We start from the raw sequence: 13,545 nt of genomic DNA, 5'->3' as shown, positions 1-13,545 counted from the left end.
ACCAAAAACTCACCTTAATGTGTAGCCTTTTGCTTCCGGAATTTTGCATATAAACTCCTATTTTTGGTTCCCCTGCAGCACAAATGACAGGACAGTAAAATGAAAATAAAAAGTGAGGGGCTAAAACAAATTGAGTACAAATTAAACCAAAATATCAGCGGTACAAAGAATGCAATTGTTATCACAGAGAGCCTTCCAGATACAAATCATGTTTCATGTGACTGAAAATCAAGCAGAATTGCAGAAAATTTGGCAATATTAGCAACAGACAACAAGCTTGTCTCACTTTGATGAGACAATAAATGACGAGCACTTTTTTATATCCCCAAAGAGGGGTGGGCGATATGACGATATTAGATCGTTAAGGGGTTTAACATGTGGACGATCTCATAAAGCTGAAAGATCGTTTGATCGTCTACAGGGCGCATACAGTTTAGGTCTATGGCGGCTCAAAGCCGCTGACGCATAGCCGACCGGCCAATCACAGCACGCACGGTGCACCGTACGTGACACGCCCCGCCTCCCTGTTTGTTTGAATAGCGGGAAGCCATAGCGGAAAGTCACCACGAAGCAGAGTTGGTCCCGAAAAGAAACTCCACATCCACAGTGTCGATTTGGTTTGGCTTTTCCTCGGAGGAGAAAGGGCAAACCAGTTATTTGCAAAGCTTGCAACACGACAAACCTGTTTAATCACTTGCGGAGACAGGGACAGCACCCAAAAAACTACGGCGACAACCAAAGCAGACGGAGATCAGACACATGGTAGCCAGAGGCAGCCGCTAGCTCCAAGCTAACACAACCCACGGTAACACACTCATTTAACAAGGGCACTCCATATAAAAAAACAAGCAAGCAGTGTAAAGAAGCAACTGAGGCAGTGGCTTATTATTACCTTGCCGAAGACATGATTCCCATTAAAACAGTGGAAAACGAGGGCTTTAAAAGACTCTTCAAACTACGAGACCTGCGTTACGAGCTGTGTTTTTATGTTTACGTTCACTGCACATTTTGATAAAAATTGTCACTATTCAAATTAAAACCTGTTCCGAAAGCTTAAAATGTCATTTTTTTTCCTTTTAGAATTTTGTATACATTTCAAAATATGTTTTATATGTTTAACATGAGGAAAATGGTCAAAAATGTGCAAATTAGCCACCCAAAAAATAAAACGATGTTTAAAAAAAAAAAAAAAAGAATCGTGATAAAAATCATGATCGGGATTTTATTTTTTTAAAAATCGTGATATGATATTTTTGCCATATCACCCACCACTATCCCCAAACGAATGATCAATCAGTCAATTGTCAAAAATGTCAATATTTCTAAAACTAGAGCCAATTCAAAGAAACTGAAGCAGCCCAGAATTACTCAGAAACCATTCAAATATATTCAGCACTAGAAAGGAAAAAAATGTTAGCCAGTGTAAAGCCTGCCAGCAAATCAGGGCGGGCCGTATGACACACGGGATTTTCCGGTGGCAATGATTTGATCAACTAAAAGACCTTTTTCTTTTTCATAGGCACGACAAGGCGACACCCACCTACTGCGGCCTGTCCGGCAGCGGGGACCATGAGCAGCAACAGGATGTGCTCAAGGACGTAAGGCTTGAGCTTGTCCAGGTCGGCGGGCTGCTCGCCGCGTGCAAACAGGTCCATCTGCAGGCTGAGGCGCTCCTCGCTCTGGAGGCAGGAACCCTAACGGCGAGGGGAAGAGAGAGAGAGAAAAAAAAAAAAAAAAAAAAAAAAGACCCCCAGTGAGACGTTGCTGAGGCTTCCCAAGCATAAGAATAAGCACTTTCCTTCCATATGAACAACAACAATATGCACACAGAATGTACCTGTGAATTGATGAAAAAACTTGTGGGTAGGCTGCACTCCAGCAGTAGACCCAATATGGTGATGTTGGACACATCTTCCTACGGGAGTAACAATAACACACACTCGTGTTAATATAGAGTATTTCCGCAAATAGGGAACTGGCATCCACAGTCATATATACTCTAATGTTTCAAGGGTGACCCGTGTGCGTCGGTGTTAAGGCAATCAATGCATGGTGTTTTTTAAAAAAATATATTTTATAGATATGACAGTATTTACTCAACACACGCAAACAGAGAGGCATCTATTAAGGCCAAGCGCTTTGATATGTATATAAAATAGTAACTAGAGTCAACAGTCTGAAAAATTGTAATTACATATTTTAGTAATGAATAAAACAAGATAACTGTAATCAATAAAATACTATCTAAACTTATTCAATATAAAATGTAAGATAAGTGCACATTTTTCTAAATGCAATTCTAATACATATAAATCAAGAAATAAGGTGTTAGCAATAATTGAAATGAAGAAAATTGTACTTACAATAATGTATTGTAAACAAATACACTTATTTTATATATCAAATATCTTTTAAACAAATCAAAGTACTATCATTTTAATAATGTGTAATATAATTTTTCTAAATACAAATATGAGAATTTGTAAAGCACTTTTGGTGTAGATAAAGCGCTATATAAGTGCACACCACTTACCATTTACTCATTTACACTAATAACTAACAAGAGTACAATACATGAAATTAAAAATACTGAAGTATGGAAGCAAACGGGAGAACTAAAGTGCATTAAAAAAAAATGTTTGGACGAAAAATAAAAGTTTGGATGAAGGCGGTCCAAATACGACAGCATTTGAGGTTGAACCTACAAATGCTCAATACTTTAGGATCTACTTAACTGTTGCATAGCATCGTATAATAATACACTAGTCTGGCAAGTCTGGTTGACTATGACAATGATAAGGAGAGTCTGACTGTCAATCAAGTACATACGGTTACGTAATGGCTGTCTTTTAAAAGTAAAAGCAGAAATGCGGACTGACTGAGTGTTAAGAACGCCAGGCCACTTCCTCTTGCGTGGGCTACGTCTTGACTTTCAATTCACTTAAACCCGCACACTTTCACTCCTTAAAACACACACACACACGTCCCTGTGGGTGTCATTTATATTTCTAATTATAGCCATTTTCGTGTCTATGATATCTGTTAAAAGCGAGCACTTGTGAACTCTGGACTGTTGTGTCATTCAAGCTGCTGACTTGGCACTTTTTCTTTTTTGCATCACAAAAGCCTCTTTGTGCACATCGAAAATGTTTTGTAGTTTTAGGAAACCCGCCGCTTTCGACGTAGATGAATGCATACCTGAGTTTGGGTCAACTTGATGCTCTGGATGTGAGGGAACACCAGCTGACTGTCCTTTCGTTGGACAGACTTTAACGAGCCCTGGTGGACACCGACACCAAAGACCTGAGAAGAAGAAGAAGAAGAAGAAAAAAACTGTGGTTAAATCACTTTTACACTGATATGATGAATGTAGGAATCACAAGATCGCGAGGCACGTAATCAGACAAATCTTGCAAGACTTTGGCTCAGTAAGCAACTAAAGTATTAACTTTGTAAAGTGGTTTGCTTTTTCGGGTGATATTGCCACAAAGGGAGTCCGGTGATGACCAAGACAAGAGGGAAGGCGTCATGATAAACACCCAGCAGGAAATGGATGCTAACATAAATACACTTATGCATGACACGGCAGTTTCCAGCAATGGCTAAAAATGGCCACTAGGTAACAGCGAGGGAAGTTAGCTTAAAATGCTAACCGATTAAAGTGGTACTAGAGTTCTAAAACTTAAGGAAAATAAGGTTACGCTACTAATACATGACGATAGATTCGGTTCTTGAGTCCTAAAGGCTGAGGCAAGCTAGCTTAGAAAAGTAGAAAGTAGATTTTGGAAAGCTTTCAAGGCTATGCTAAGTTATCTTAGATTGCTAATATAAGATATTTTGGGTTGTACACTTCCAAAGGCTAAGGCAAGTAAGATTGGAATGGTAACTGTTACATTATTGTTGGTAACTATGGTGCCACAATGAGATGAACAACATTTATAACGCAAGCACGTAACATACTTGCGGCTGGATCTGATTCTCCAGGCAGATTAACGTTAGCCCAGAATGCTAACTGTTACGATGCTAACTGTCATGTTCTCATTGGTAAATATGGCTCCATTCCACCAGAAAATGAGCAATATTACATCAGAATGATAACGAGTATATTTTCGTGATAAAAAGTAGGCATAGTACAAGGCCTGCTACTTTTTTTTTTTTTAGGTCTTCCATTGTTCACAACTCTGCTTTGCGATGTTTCGGCAGGACCACACTTTGAAGGCCAACTGCGAACAAATACTAAGTAATTAAACTGTCAAGATAAACAAACGCCGAAAAAGCAACCTAGCCAGTTTGAGTGGATCAACTAGCTTTATTAATTTACCGCAGTCAACAGAATTAAAATACAGCAGAACTACTATACGCAGTCGATACTGGTCTCTTGTGGAATCTTTTTGGGCATTTCTGGATACGATAAGCGTAAAAATGTATTCACAGTTTGGGCAAAATAATTTGAGAGTGTAATTGACTTTTCATGACGTATGGCTCATACTTAGTAGCCCAACATCATTTTTGATTCAATGGTTATCATTCTGGGTATTCTTCAAGCGGTAAAGAAAATTGAGATAAGTAAACAGAGAAAACACCAAGAGTTGCAGAGTTGAGCCTTTCAATATTCACCGATCTTAAGTCTTGTGAGATTTTTTTGAAGTCTCGCATGATGATGGTTTTATCAATATTGAATATAAACCCATCTAAAGCTGTCACCATTTTTTTTTTTTTTTAAAAGTACACAAAAATCCACCGACCTGATATGAAAGCAGCCCGTGGGCCGACGTGTTTATAAATAATGTGTTTTCTACGTTGCCCTCCTCGGATGGGAGGAAAATTAGTTTAAAAGATGTTTTCCCTCTGGGGGGTATCACCTGGAACAAACAACAAAATAAAAGCAAATGTCATTTCAAGAGGCCAGCGAATGGAGAGTCAAGATGATATTCCACAGACACTTACTCTTCTGTGGAAAGAAGGTATGTGAAAGTGCCTGCTGGACGTAAACATAGACAGTAGCGTCACAGGAAGCTCCTGGCTGGGGTTGTGTACATGTATGGTTTCGGCTCTCGGCAGCCCCAGCGGCCTGCAAAAAAGATGGTGGACACTGAGTGGCAGGATGCCACAACATGTACTAGTTCAAAGTGAATGGGTCTAAGATCACAAATAGTGGGCGCTAAATGTTCACTAACAATTAAGTCCCAAGTTTAAAACTTAACACTGCACACAAGAAAGACTGCTCTGGGACAGGTCAGCGCCATTGTCACACCGTTTTATTTGTGAAAAAGAAAAAGAAAAAAAAAAACCATACCATAGCACTATAAATTATTTCTCATGCACATTACTTACTGATTTCCAAACTTTAATATCGCTGGCTGGAAATGCAACGGCCTCCCATTCTCCACTTTAAATATGGAGGAGCTGTTGGAGAGAAGGAACAACATATTAAATACACAGGACATTCAAAGAAACATCTTTAAAAGAAATGATTTGACTCAAGTTTTAAACTTTAACAATGGCAACATACAGAAGGGATATCCCTCTTTTTTAAAAAAAAAGATTCTAATTTATTATAATTTATTATTAATAAAAAATAAATAAATAAATAAATATATATATGAATTAAGTGAATAACTTCATCATATCATGTCTACATGCTGACTATCAGTTAGTTAGCAACAAGCAGCCTGGACTGCATGACAGTGTTTAGAAAATAAAAATAAAATGCCAAAGAGGACTTCCCTGCGCCTCATTTAAAAACATGGCGACATTGGACAGTTTCGAGGGAAGGCCAAAAATAAACGACACGTAATCCGGGGAAACGTCAGCGCGGCCACACTATTTGCAAGGATCTCATTTGTGGCAGGGTGTGCGGTGTGTGATATCCAGTGCTAATGAGATATGGGAAACAGCTGATTTGCGCAAGTGCATGTGTATAAAACTGGGTCAAACTTTGTTGATGGATGCAGCTGCTTTAAGCCCCCCCCACCCCAAATAAAAAGGTAGGATTGGAAGGAAATAGAAGAAGCGGACTAAATAAAACTAGTAAAGTGAGCTAAACCTTGCTGAGCAATTTCAACACTATGCTGGCTTGTAATAAGGATACACATTTTGTCTTATTTGCATGGATTATTTGGGTAAACTGGCGCCTAGCATTGTTGCTAAGGTTACTGCTGTTCAAAGAAACGGTAATATGACCAGACAATGTTTACGCCAAGACAGTCAAGTGATGTCAGCTTGGCTAGGCGCAGCGTAGTTTAGCATTCATTCGCATGACGCGTGGTTAGCTAATCCATGTTGATTGCTTTTAATGTGATATTTACTACTGACTTCAAGACGCATTATGACACGGAGAAGCTCAGGTATATTGGCTTAGTGTAGCATTCATTAGCACTTTGCCGCTTAAATCCATGTTCATGGCATGTAGTTTGGACCATGATTTTTTGCCTTTTACGTTATTTGTTTAGTTTAGCATTCATTAGCTCGGCTTTTTAGCCTCCGAGCAGACCTTGTTCTCGACAGTTAACAAATTCGTGTTTATTACATGAAAGTAAGAAAGTACATGAAAATGATGACAGTTTAGCTTAGCATTCATTCGTATGACCGTTTAGCCTCAGACCTCATCTTTGTTAGCAAACACGTGTTCATTGCATATAGGCCAAAAAGTTACATCTGATTCTTTTTAAACAAGATTTACTGTACCATAACATTTGATGGGTAGATACTTTATAGAGCCTACAGAAAACTCTGGACATTATTTTAACTTAGCTTTCATTACCTTGTTAGCCTCAGACCAGACCTTAGTCTTTGTATGTCTTGTCTCACTTCTTAGAAAGTAACATATATGCATTCAAGTCTTGACATGTTGTGGCCGACAAGTTTAGATAGCCTTGCTTATCTTAGCATTAATTAGTTTGGACAGGACAAGTTCTTGGTCTGTTTATCGGCAACGGTTTGGGCCAAGAGTTGCATGTGACTCCCTTTGACCCAATTTACTGTAATATTACCGTGAGCATATCTTTAATGTCTTTTTGAGTCTTTTTGTTGATAAGACTTCACAAAATCTCTTTAGTGTCGCTTCAAACCAACTCAGTGTGCAGCTGTCGGCCAAATTAAAAGGTGAAATCAAGACACAGTAGCCGAGCCATGCTAACCGAAGGCAGGACATCAAGGGGCGGCTTGTAATTCGAGAGCGGCAACGGGGGGGCGTTTCCTCCAGAGACGCACGCTGCTCATGCGCTCTGCTGTTTATAGCGCAGACAAAACAATCACAGGAAACAAAGCATAATATCATAAAAATGCTTTACAGCCAACAGGTGGCCCATATATTCGTCCACCGGGACTCGGCACAGCACAAGAGGTTTATTTTTTCAGCCTCAACACAGCGCAGGTGTCAAATTTGAGGCCCGTGGCCACGATAACCAAATGAATTGAGCAATTAGATGATATGATGGGGTGATTATTTTCAACTTTGCAATTTTGAGCGGACTTTAAACAACCTCTCCTTGGTTATTCAAACGCCAGAGCAAACTCTATTATTCGTGTTTTTGTAGCATCTTCATTCAAACTGTTGAAAACTGTTAGCGTTGCACCTCCTCGGTTGCTGACAAAAAAAAAAACTGTTGATGTTCCACTTTCTGAAAAAGAAACTAGTTGACTGGTTGAATTTTCCTTTCGTCAAGAAATCTGTTGGGCTTTATGACAAAGATGCTTGGGGGAGCATTTTGTTCCATTACTGTACTGAACCGTGAACAACAACAACCAGAAAAAAAAAAAAAAAGGTATGAGATTACTTCTAAAAAGAATTTGGTGGTCCGCTCAAACTTCTGTTTTTGTTATTTCCAAAGCAAACAATAAAAATTAGCATCCACATGCGCTTTAGTTTTGAGCGTCACATTTCTTGAGTTGTCAGCTTGTTTCCATAAATGTAAACTACTTCTCTGTTTTAGATGAAAAAAATTAAAACTCACAAAATTTTGGCCAGCACAATTTCTTTTCTCCAACTACACTGTCACTTAACTCATTTGCTGCCAGACATTTTTCAGACCCTCTTTTAACCCCAACCTTTGAAAAAATGTGAAAAATAAGTTCCTGGGCTGGACTGTGAAAAGACATGTAAATTCGTCAATGGCAGTGAATGAGTTAAACAACGTTAGCTTGTTATTTTTTCTTGATAACATATCGTTGCACCAATGTTATTAATGTTTACATCCCCCTCAGCTTTCTCAAAGAAGTTGAAAGACTCATAATTGGCCACGCATGCTTTTTTTTACATTTTTTTTTTTAGATAAAGCTATGCCATGTCCTTAGTCAGGTAATTTGTCCCCGTCAAAATCTACTATTTGGGGGAAAATTAGCCAATTTGAATTCCAACATTGCCCCCAGGGGAATTTACCGCATTACCACAACAATAAAGGTAAACGTGACACTTAATGAAGCTCACAGTTGATGAGTAGCACGGCTATGAATGCGCTGTGCCAAGGGCCATTGAGGAATACAGTCAGCTGGATTTTGCTGCTCTCACAAGCTAGCTAACGCAGAGCGTACAGTACGTGCAGCTGCACAGTTCCCTGACTGGCACTTCCTTAAAACAGACTGAGCAGTCCAAACATGGTTAGAAATGCACACAGGGGTGAGTGGGGCGGGGTCAGCGGCCGCCTGTGTATATCGCCTGTTTTAAAACGGCGAGCCTGAGAACCGCTGTCTGGGGTCGGCGAGGGAGGGGTGGGGGTAGGATAATGAAAGTAAAAGCAGTTCCCTGTACACTGACGGTAATCTGGCACAAGAAGTCAGGGCGACTACAGTTACAAAGCGGGGGCGTGAAAGGATGTCAAGGCGGGAACAGGCTCGAGTCGAGACGGAACGTTTAATCGTATTCAGGCCGACGCCGTGATGGAGAAGAATGCAATTTGCAAATGGCGGAAAAAAAGACGGCTGTAACTTTTTGGGTGACCATCTGCCCTTCTGTCACATGCACTTGGACTCCCCCCCCCCCCACCGCCTTGAGGAAAAAAAAAAAATAATGACATTAAATTGTAGTAATGAAAAGTTTTTAGTCCTAGTTTCAAGACACTATTAGTTTTTCAAATGAGGGTTTCAAGCCTGTGTCAGGGTTCCAAACAAAAGGCTTAAGATTTCAAATGAGGATTTCCAAGTTGAGGTTTCAAGCCTGGACAGGTTTTCAAACAGAGATCAAAGTTTCAAGTTTGTGTGCCATGTTAACTCTAAATAAATAACGTTCTTCTTCTGTTTTAATTCTTCTTAGTAAGTCACAGTGTCCCATCAATGGTGAGCTATTCATGAGCTACTCATGTTGTCCTTCGGGCTAACTAGTACCTGCTGGCATCGTTTTTTTTTGTTTTTTTTTTTTTGTTTTTTTAGGACTATACACGTTAGTCACAGCAAAAATGCATCTGTGTTTGCAGTGTCTTTTCATCTTGCTCCCTGCCCTCCTCCTTATCTGTGTGCAACTTCTCACCCCTCCCCTCTCTGCTCGCTGAGAGGGAAGACAACAACAAAAAAAGAGACTGGGGCCAGTTCACTTCAAAGAAGTGGCTCATTTACTCAATTCCGCAAAGCAGCCAATCATATTGTGCCCTGGTGCCAGCCACTATTAGCGGTGATTCAAACCGTGACATTAAAACCACAGTAAACCGTCAAACTGGTAATTGGGCCATGTCTAGATCGAGCTTATTTTGGTATCAAGCCAGGGTTTGGGTTATAAAGTAAGGTTATAAAGACTGTGTTAGGGTCTCGAGTTGCGGAAGCCATCTCGGATTAGGGTTTTGAATTAGGATTCCGTGCCTGTGTGAAGTTTTAAATTGGCGTCTGTCTAATTTTTTTTTTCTTTTACTAATCATCCAAAGCTCCCCATGTGGCTGTTCCTGCGCCGCAATGACTCAGTGGCGTAAACGTGCAACGACGAGGGCCTCGTGCGGCCCGGGGAGGGCGGGGCACTGCGCAGGTGCTGCGACACCACTGTAGACGCCACCGTTTCTGACCTGAGTTCACCTTGAACACAACACGCGCCAAAAACAACTTTTAGGTGCTGCTGTTTTGGTTAGCAACACAGCGTGCGTATTTCCTGCGAGCAGAGGGAGGCAAGGGTTGCGTCCACTGCCGCGGTACAAAAATAACATGTTATGTTTGGCGCTACTTGATCCCCCCTCCCTCCCCAGTTAACCCCCCTGCCCCCCCCCTTGGATCTAAGTCACATTAAGTCAATGTTTGCCGTGACCTCAACGAGCCACCGGGGTGGGGGGGACCCCCTCGGAGTCTTTGGGATCAAGGGCCACATTCGGCTTTTTAAGTGGACAGATGGGCTTGAACATTTGGAGATGAGGTTAAAAAAAAAAAAAGGCTTTAGAAAATAGTTTATTTTGATCATTATTGATTATTCATAATTTAACGTCATTAACCAATTATTTATTGATATTTGGAAAAAAAAAATGCTACATTAACAAATAGTACATGCCTCTTGACAAAAGTAAATATACCAAATGAACCACCAGGAGAAACTTTGCCCACCGCCATCTTAGGTTGAGCAGTGACGGAGGCGCTAAGTGATGCCTCTCCAGTGGGCTGAGTGGCGACGACCCGGCCGAGCGGCCGATAACACGGGCAACGAGAGCGCAGCCCCGGAACCGTGGAGGTCAACGAGCAACTCGTCACCTCCCCGACGCTAAAAATAGACACCTGGCGCCGTTCGGCAGGTTTGGATGAAAACGAGAATCACTTCATAAACTGGTTATGGGCCGTGCGCCTATTTGACGTCAGTTTTAATTCGACACCATATTGCCTCGAAGTATTTGCTCACCTGCCTTTACTCGCACATAAAACAGCTGGGTTAAAAATAAACCCAAACGGGTTATTTATTGGGTATATATTTGGTTATTTTAACCCATATATTGCATTTCAAAATCATGTGTTATTTTTAACCCAAAATATTGTTGCCCTACCATCCCCCCCCCCTCACCCACCCGCCCGCGCCCCGTAGGTGCGCGTTTACAGGAATTTTTGAATATTTTGAAGCTGCTCCGATTCATTCAAAATGAGTTCTGAATGAAGAGTTTCAAGTGCGGGTTAGTGTTTCAAATTAGGGTTTCAAGATACAGTGCGTGTTTCAAAGTAGGGTTTCAACCCTTGGTTTGAGGAGTCACAATCAAAACGATTAATCGACAACTATGCATGTATCAAATTAATCGACAGCTATTGTAATATTTGAGTCATTGTTTAGAGCCATTAACTTAAAACTGCAGACTGATTATGTTTTGTTTTTAATCAAAGTAAGACATTTGCAAATGTCTGCTTTTACTTTGAAAAGAATGACAAGAAACCAAATTGTTGTAAAAAAAATGTTTGGTGAGTATAACATGAATCCCTCAAGTGTGATATTTCTTAATTGATTTTTTTTAATCACTAAACGATACCAAACAAACAACAATAATTGGCTAATTAAACAGTAATCAGAAAACAAAAAGTTTCATAAAACACTCCAATGCAAAATATTTTTCCGGATAATTAAATCGATGGGATAATCGATAGAATAATCGATTCGAAAAATATTCAACAGTGACCTAGTTTCAAGCCTGCGTCAAGATTTCGAACAGGTTTGGGTTTCAAGCCGGGTTTAGCGTTTCAAATTAGGGTTTTATCCATTTTAACAACTAGGGTTATGCTTTTTTTTTTTAAAAAATAGTAATTTAATGTATGTCGAAACAAATCGCTGAAACCACTTTACAGGGTCTTTTAAGGTTTCAAGACTGTTTCAAAGTAGGGTCTCTCTCAAGTTGGGTACACTTTTCAAATGAGTGATTTTTGTCATACCATACATCCCATTTGGAGTGCATGAGAAAATCCAGACGATTCCCCGGGGGGGATACATTCTGATGCTAAATACCACCAGAAACTGACGATATTTTCATTAGAGAGGGGGGGGGAAAAAAGCATTTTCTTCTGCAGGGTGAGCAGCTGGGAACGACAAACCACCCCTCCATTTTCTTTGAAGGAGGTCTAAAATTAGTCAGGAATTCTGTTCTGTGCCTCTCTCTTACCCACGGCCCCCAAACTCCCACCATAAGCCCCCCCCACACACACGCCTGCTTCACAACACCAATATAAACAACGTAGCCTGAATCCGGGGGAAGGCCCATCACGAGCGGAATTCTAAACTGAAAGCGCACCACTTCGTGTTTGGAGGATGCAAAAAAAAGCTGTTCAAATAAACCAATCTTACTGTGGGTCCAATTAGAATCAAGACCTTGTTGGCTTGGCATCATGTTGTTTTCCTATTCAAAATATCCCAGAGGGTCTTACAAGAGAACAAATCGGAATAAAGAACTTGTTTGTTGGTTTATTTGGCCAAGTGCCGCTTTAGGGTTAGTGACCCTTTTTTTGGACACATTCAAAAGATCACTCAAGAGCGTCTTCCCAAGGGTGATATCCGAATCGAGAACAACACTGTAACCTTCTTTTCCACATTCAAAACATCGCCCCGCAGAGTAACGCCACAGGCCAAATAAGAATCAAGAACCCGTTTGGACATTCTTTCGCTCGCTCCCATTTCACGTCCACGCAGTTAAGCGATAGGATTCTACAGATGGACAAGATTGGACCGGGCGCATTTAAGGTCAGCTAGCTAGCTGCCACGTTTTTCTGACCAAACGTTTAAACTGACTATCTGCGGAACAATCAGAAACACGGGATAACGTCGTGGTTTTACGTTGACGTCACTTGTAAACAAACCTACCTGTCCTCCAGTGGAAGACCATCTTTTCTTGGACCCTTTTCCACCTGCGAACGAGAGGGAAATGTTAAACACGGCAACCGATCAGAGCGATCTGGGCTCAATTGTAGCCTTTGCCCAGTGTCAGAAAGCTTTGTGTCGGTTACATTCTGGGGCTGCTTTGTTACACCCGGCCCTGGGTGTCTTGAACCTATGCAGGGCATTATGAAATCTCAAGACTATTACTTTACAAGCGCCCTACTGTTAGAAAGATTGGTTTCAATTTGGATGAAGTCCCAAAAGACATAGCCAGTCGTGATTATTTTTAGGTACGTACAAAACATTTGGCATTCTGGAGGAAAAACTGCGCCAGTCAGTGTCAGCAGGCTCGGTCTTGGTTATGTTCTGGGGCTGCTTTGCCCAATCCAGCACAGTGCGCCTCGAATCGGTGCAGGGTACAATAAAATCGCAAGACTATCAAGGAGTTGAGGAGCCATATGTGCCGCCCAATTAAAATTACGATTATTACACTCCACGATTACAAAATTGGCATAATTGTAAAAAATTATAATATGCATTTATATCCAACGCACTCCAGTGTTTGTTTACACAAGGAAATCAGTTGAATTTATACATTTGCACCTTTTTTTTAAATTATTTTAAAATAACTAATTTTATCATTTTTGTTTGGTCCAAAAGGATCTTACATAATTAGTGTTTAAAAGGAATGTGACTTCATATTTTTCACGTCTAAATATTTTCTTGTTTTGTACCAAAGAATAAATGATCGTTTGAATAATCACGATTTCAATTCTTACCAAAATAATCGTGATTAA

At 40.5% G+C, this 13,545-nt stretch overlaps 1 protein-coding gene across 3 annotated transcripts in view; it reads right to left on the bottom strand.

Moving 5' to 3' along the window:
• tmem131l (transmembrane 131 like) overlaps positions 1-13,545 on the bottom strand; it is a 30,309-nt gene that overhangs the window by 12,572 nt on the left and 4,192 nt on the right. For all 3 annotated transcript variants that reach the window (XM_086032377.1, XM_086032378.1, XM_086032376.1), the window contains exons 3-10: positions 12,734-12,777; positions 5,335-5,406; positions 4,948-5,071; positions 4,746-4,862; positions 3,199-3,303; positions 1,838-1,915; positions 1,541-1,694; positions 14-72 (exon numbers count right to left, since the gene is read on the bottom strand). In XM_086032377.1, coding sequence (XP_085888503.1) covers positions 14-72; positions 1,541-1,694; positions 1,838-1,915; positions 3,199-3,303; positions 4,746-4,862; positions 4,948-5,071; positions 5,335-5,406; positions 12,734-12,777 — 753 coding nt within the window. The remainder of the gene's footprint in view (positions 1-13; positions 73-1,540; positions 1,695-1,837; positions 1,916-3,198; positions 3,304-4,745; positions 4,863-4,947; positions 5,072-5,334; positions 5,407-12,733; positions 12,778-13,545) is intronic.

Source organism: Filicampus tigris, chromosome 6 (genome assembly GCF_054856515.1).
Source record: "Filicampus tigris isolate MCC_2025a chromosome 6, RoL_Ftig_1.0, whole genome shotgun sequence".
Classification (NCBI taxonomy): domain Eukaryota; kingdom Metazoa; phylum Chordata; class Actinopteri; order Syngnathiformes; family Syngnathidae; genus Filicampus; species Filicampus tigris.
Note: the sequence above shows the minus strand (reverse complement) of the source record. Positions and strands in the feature narration are given on the sequence as shown.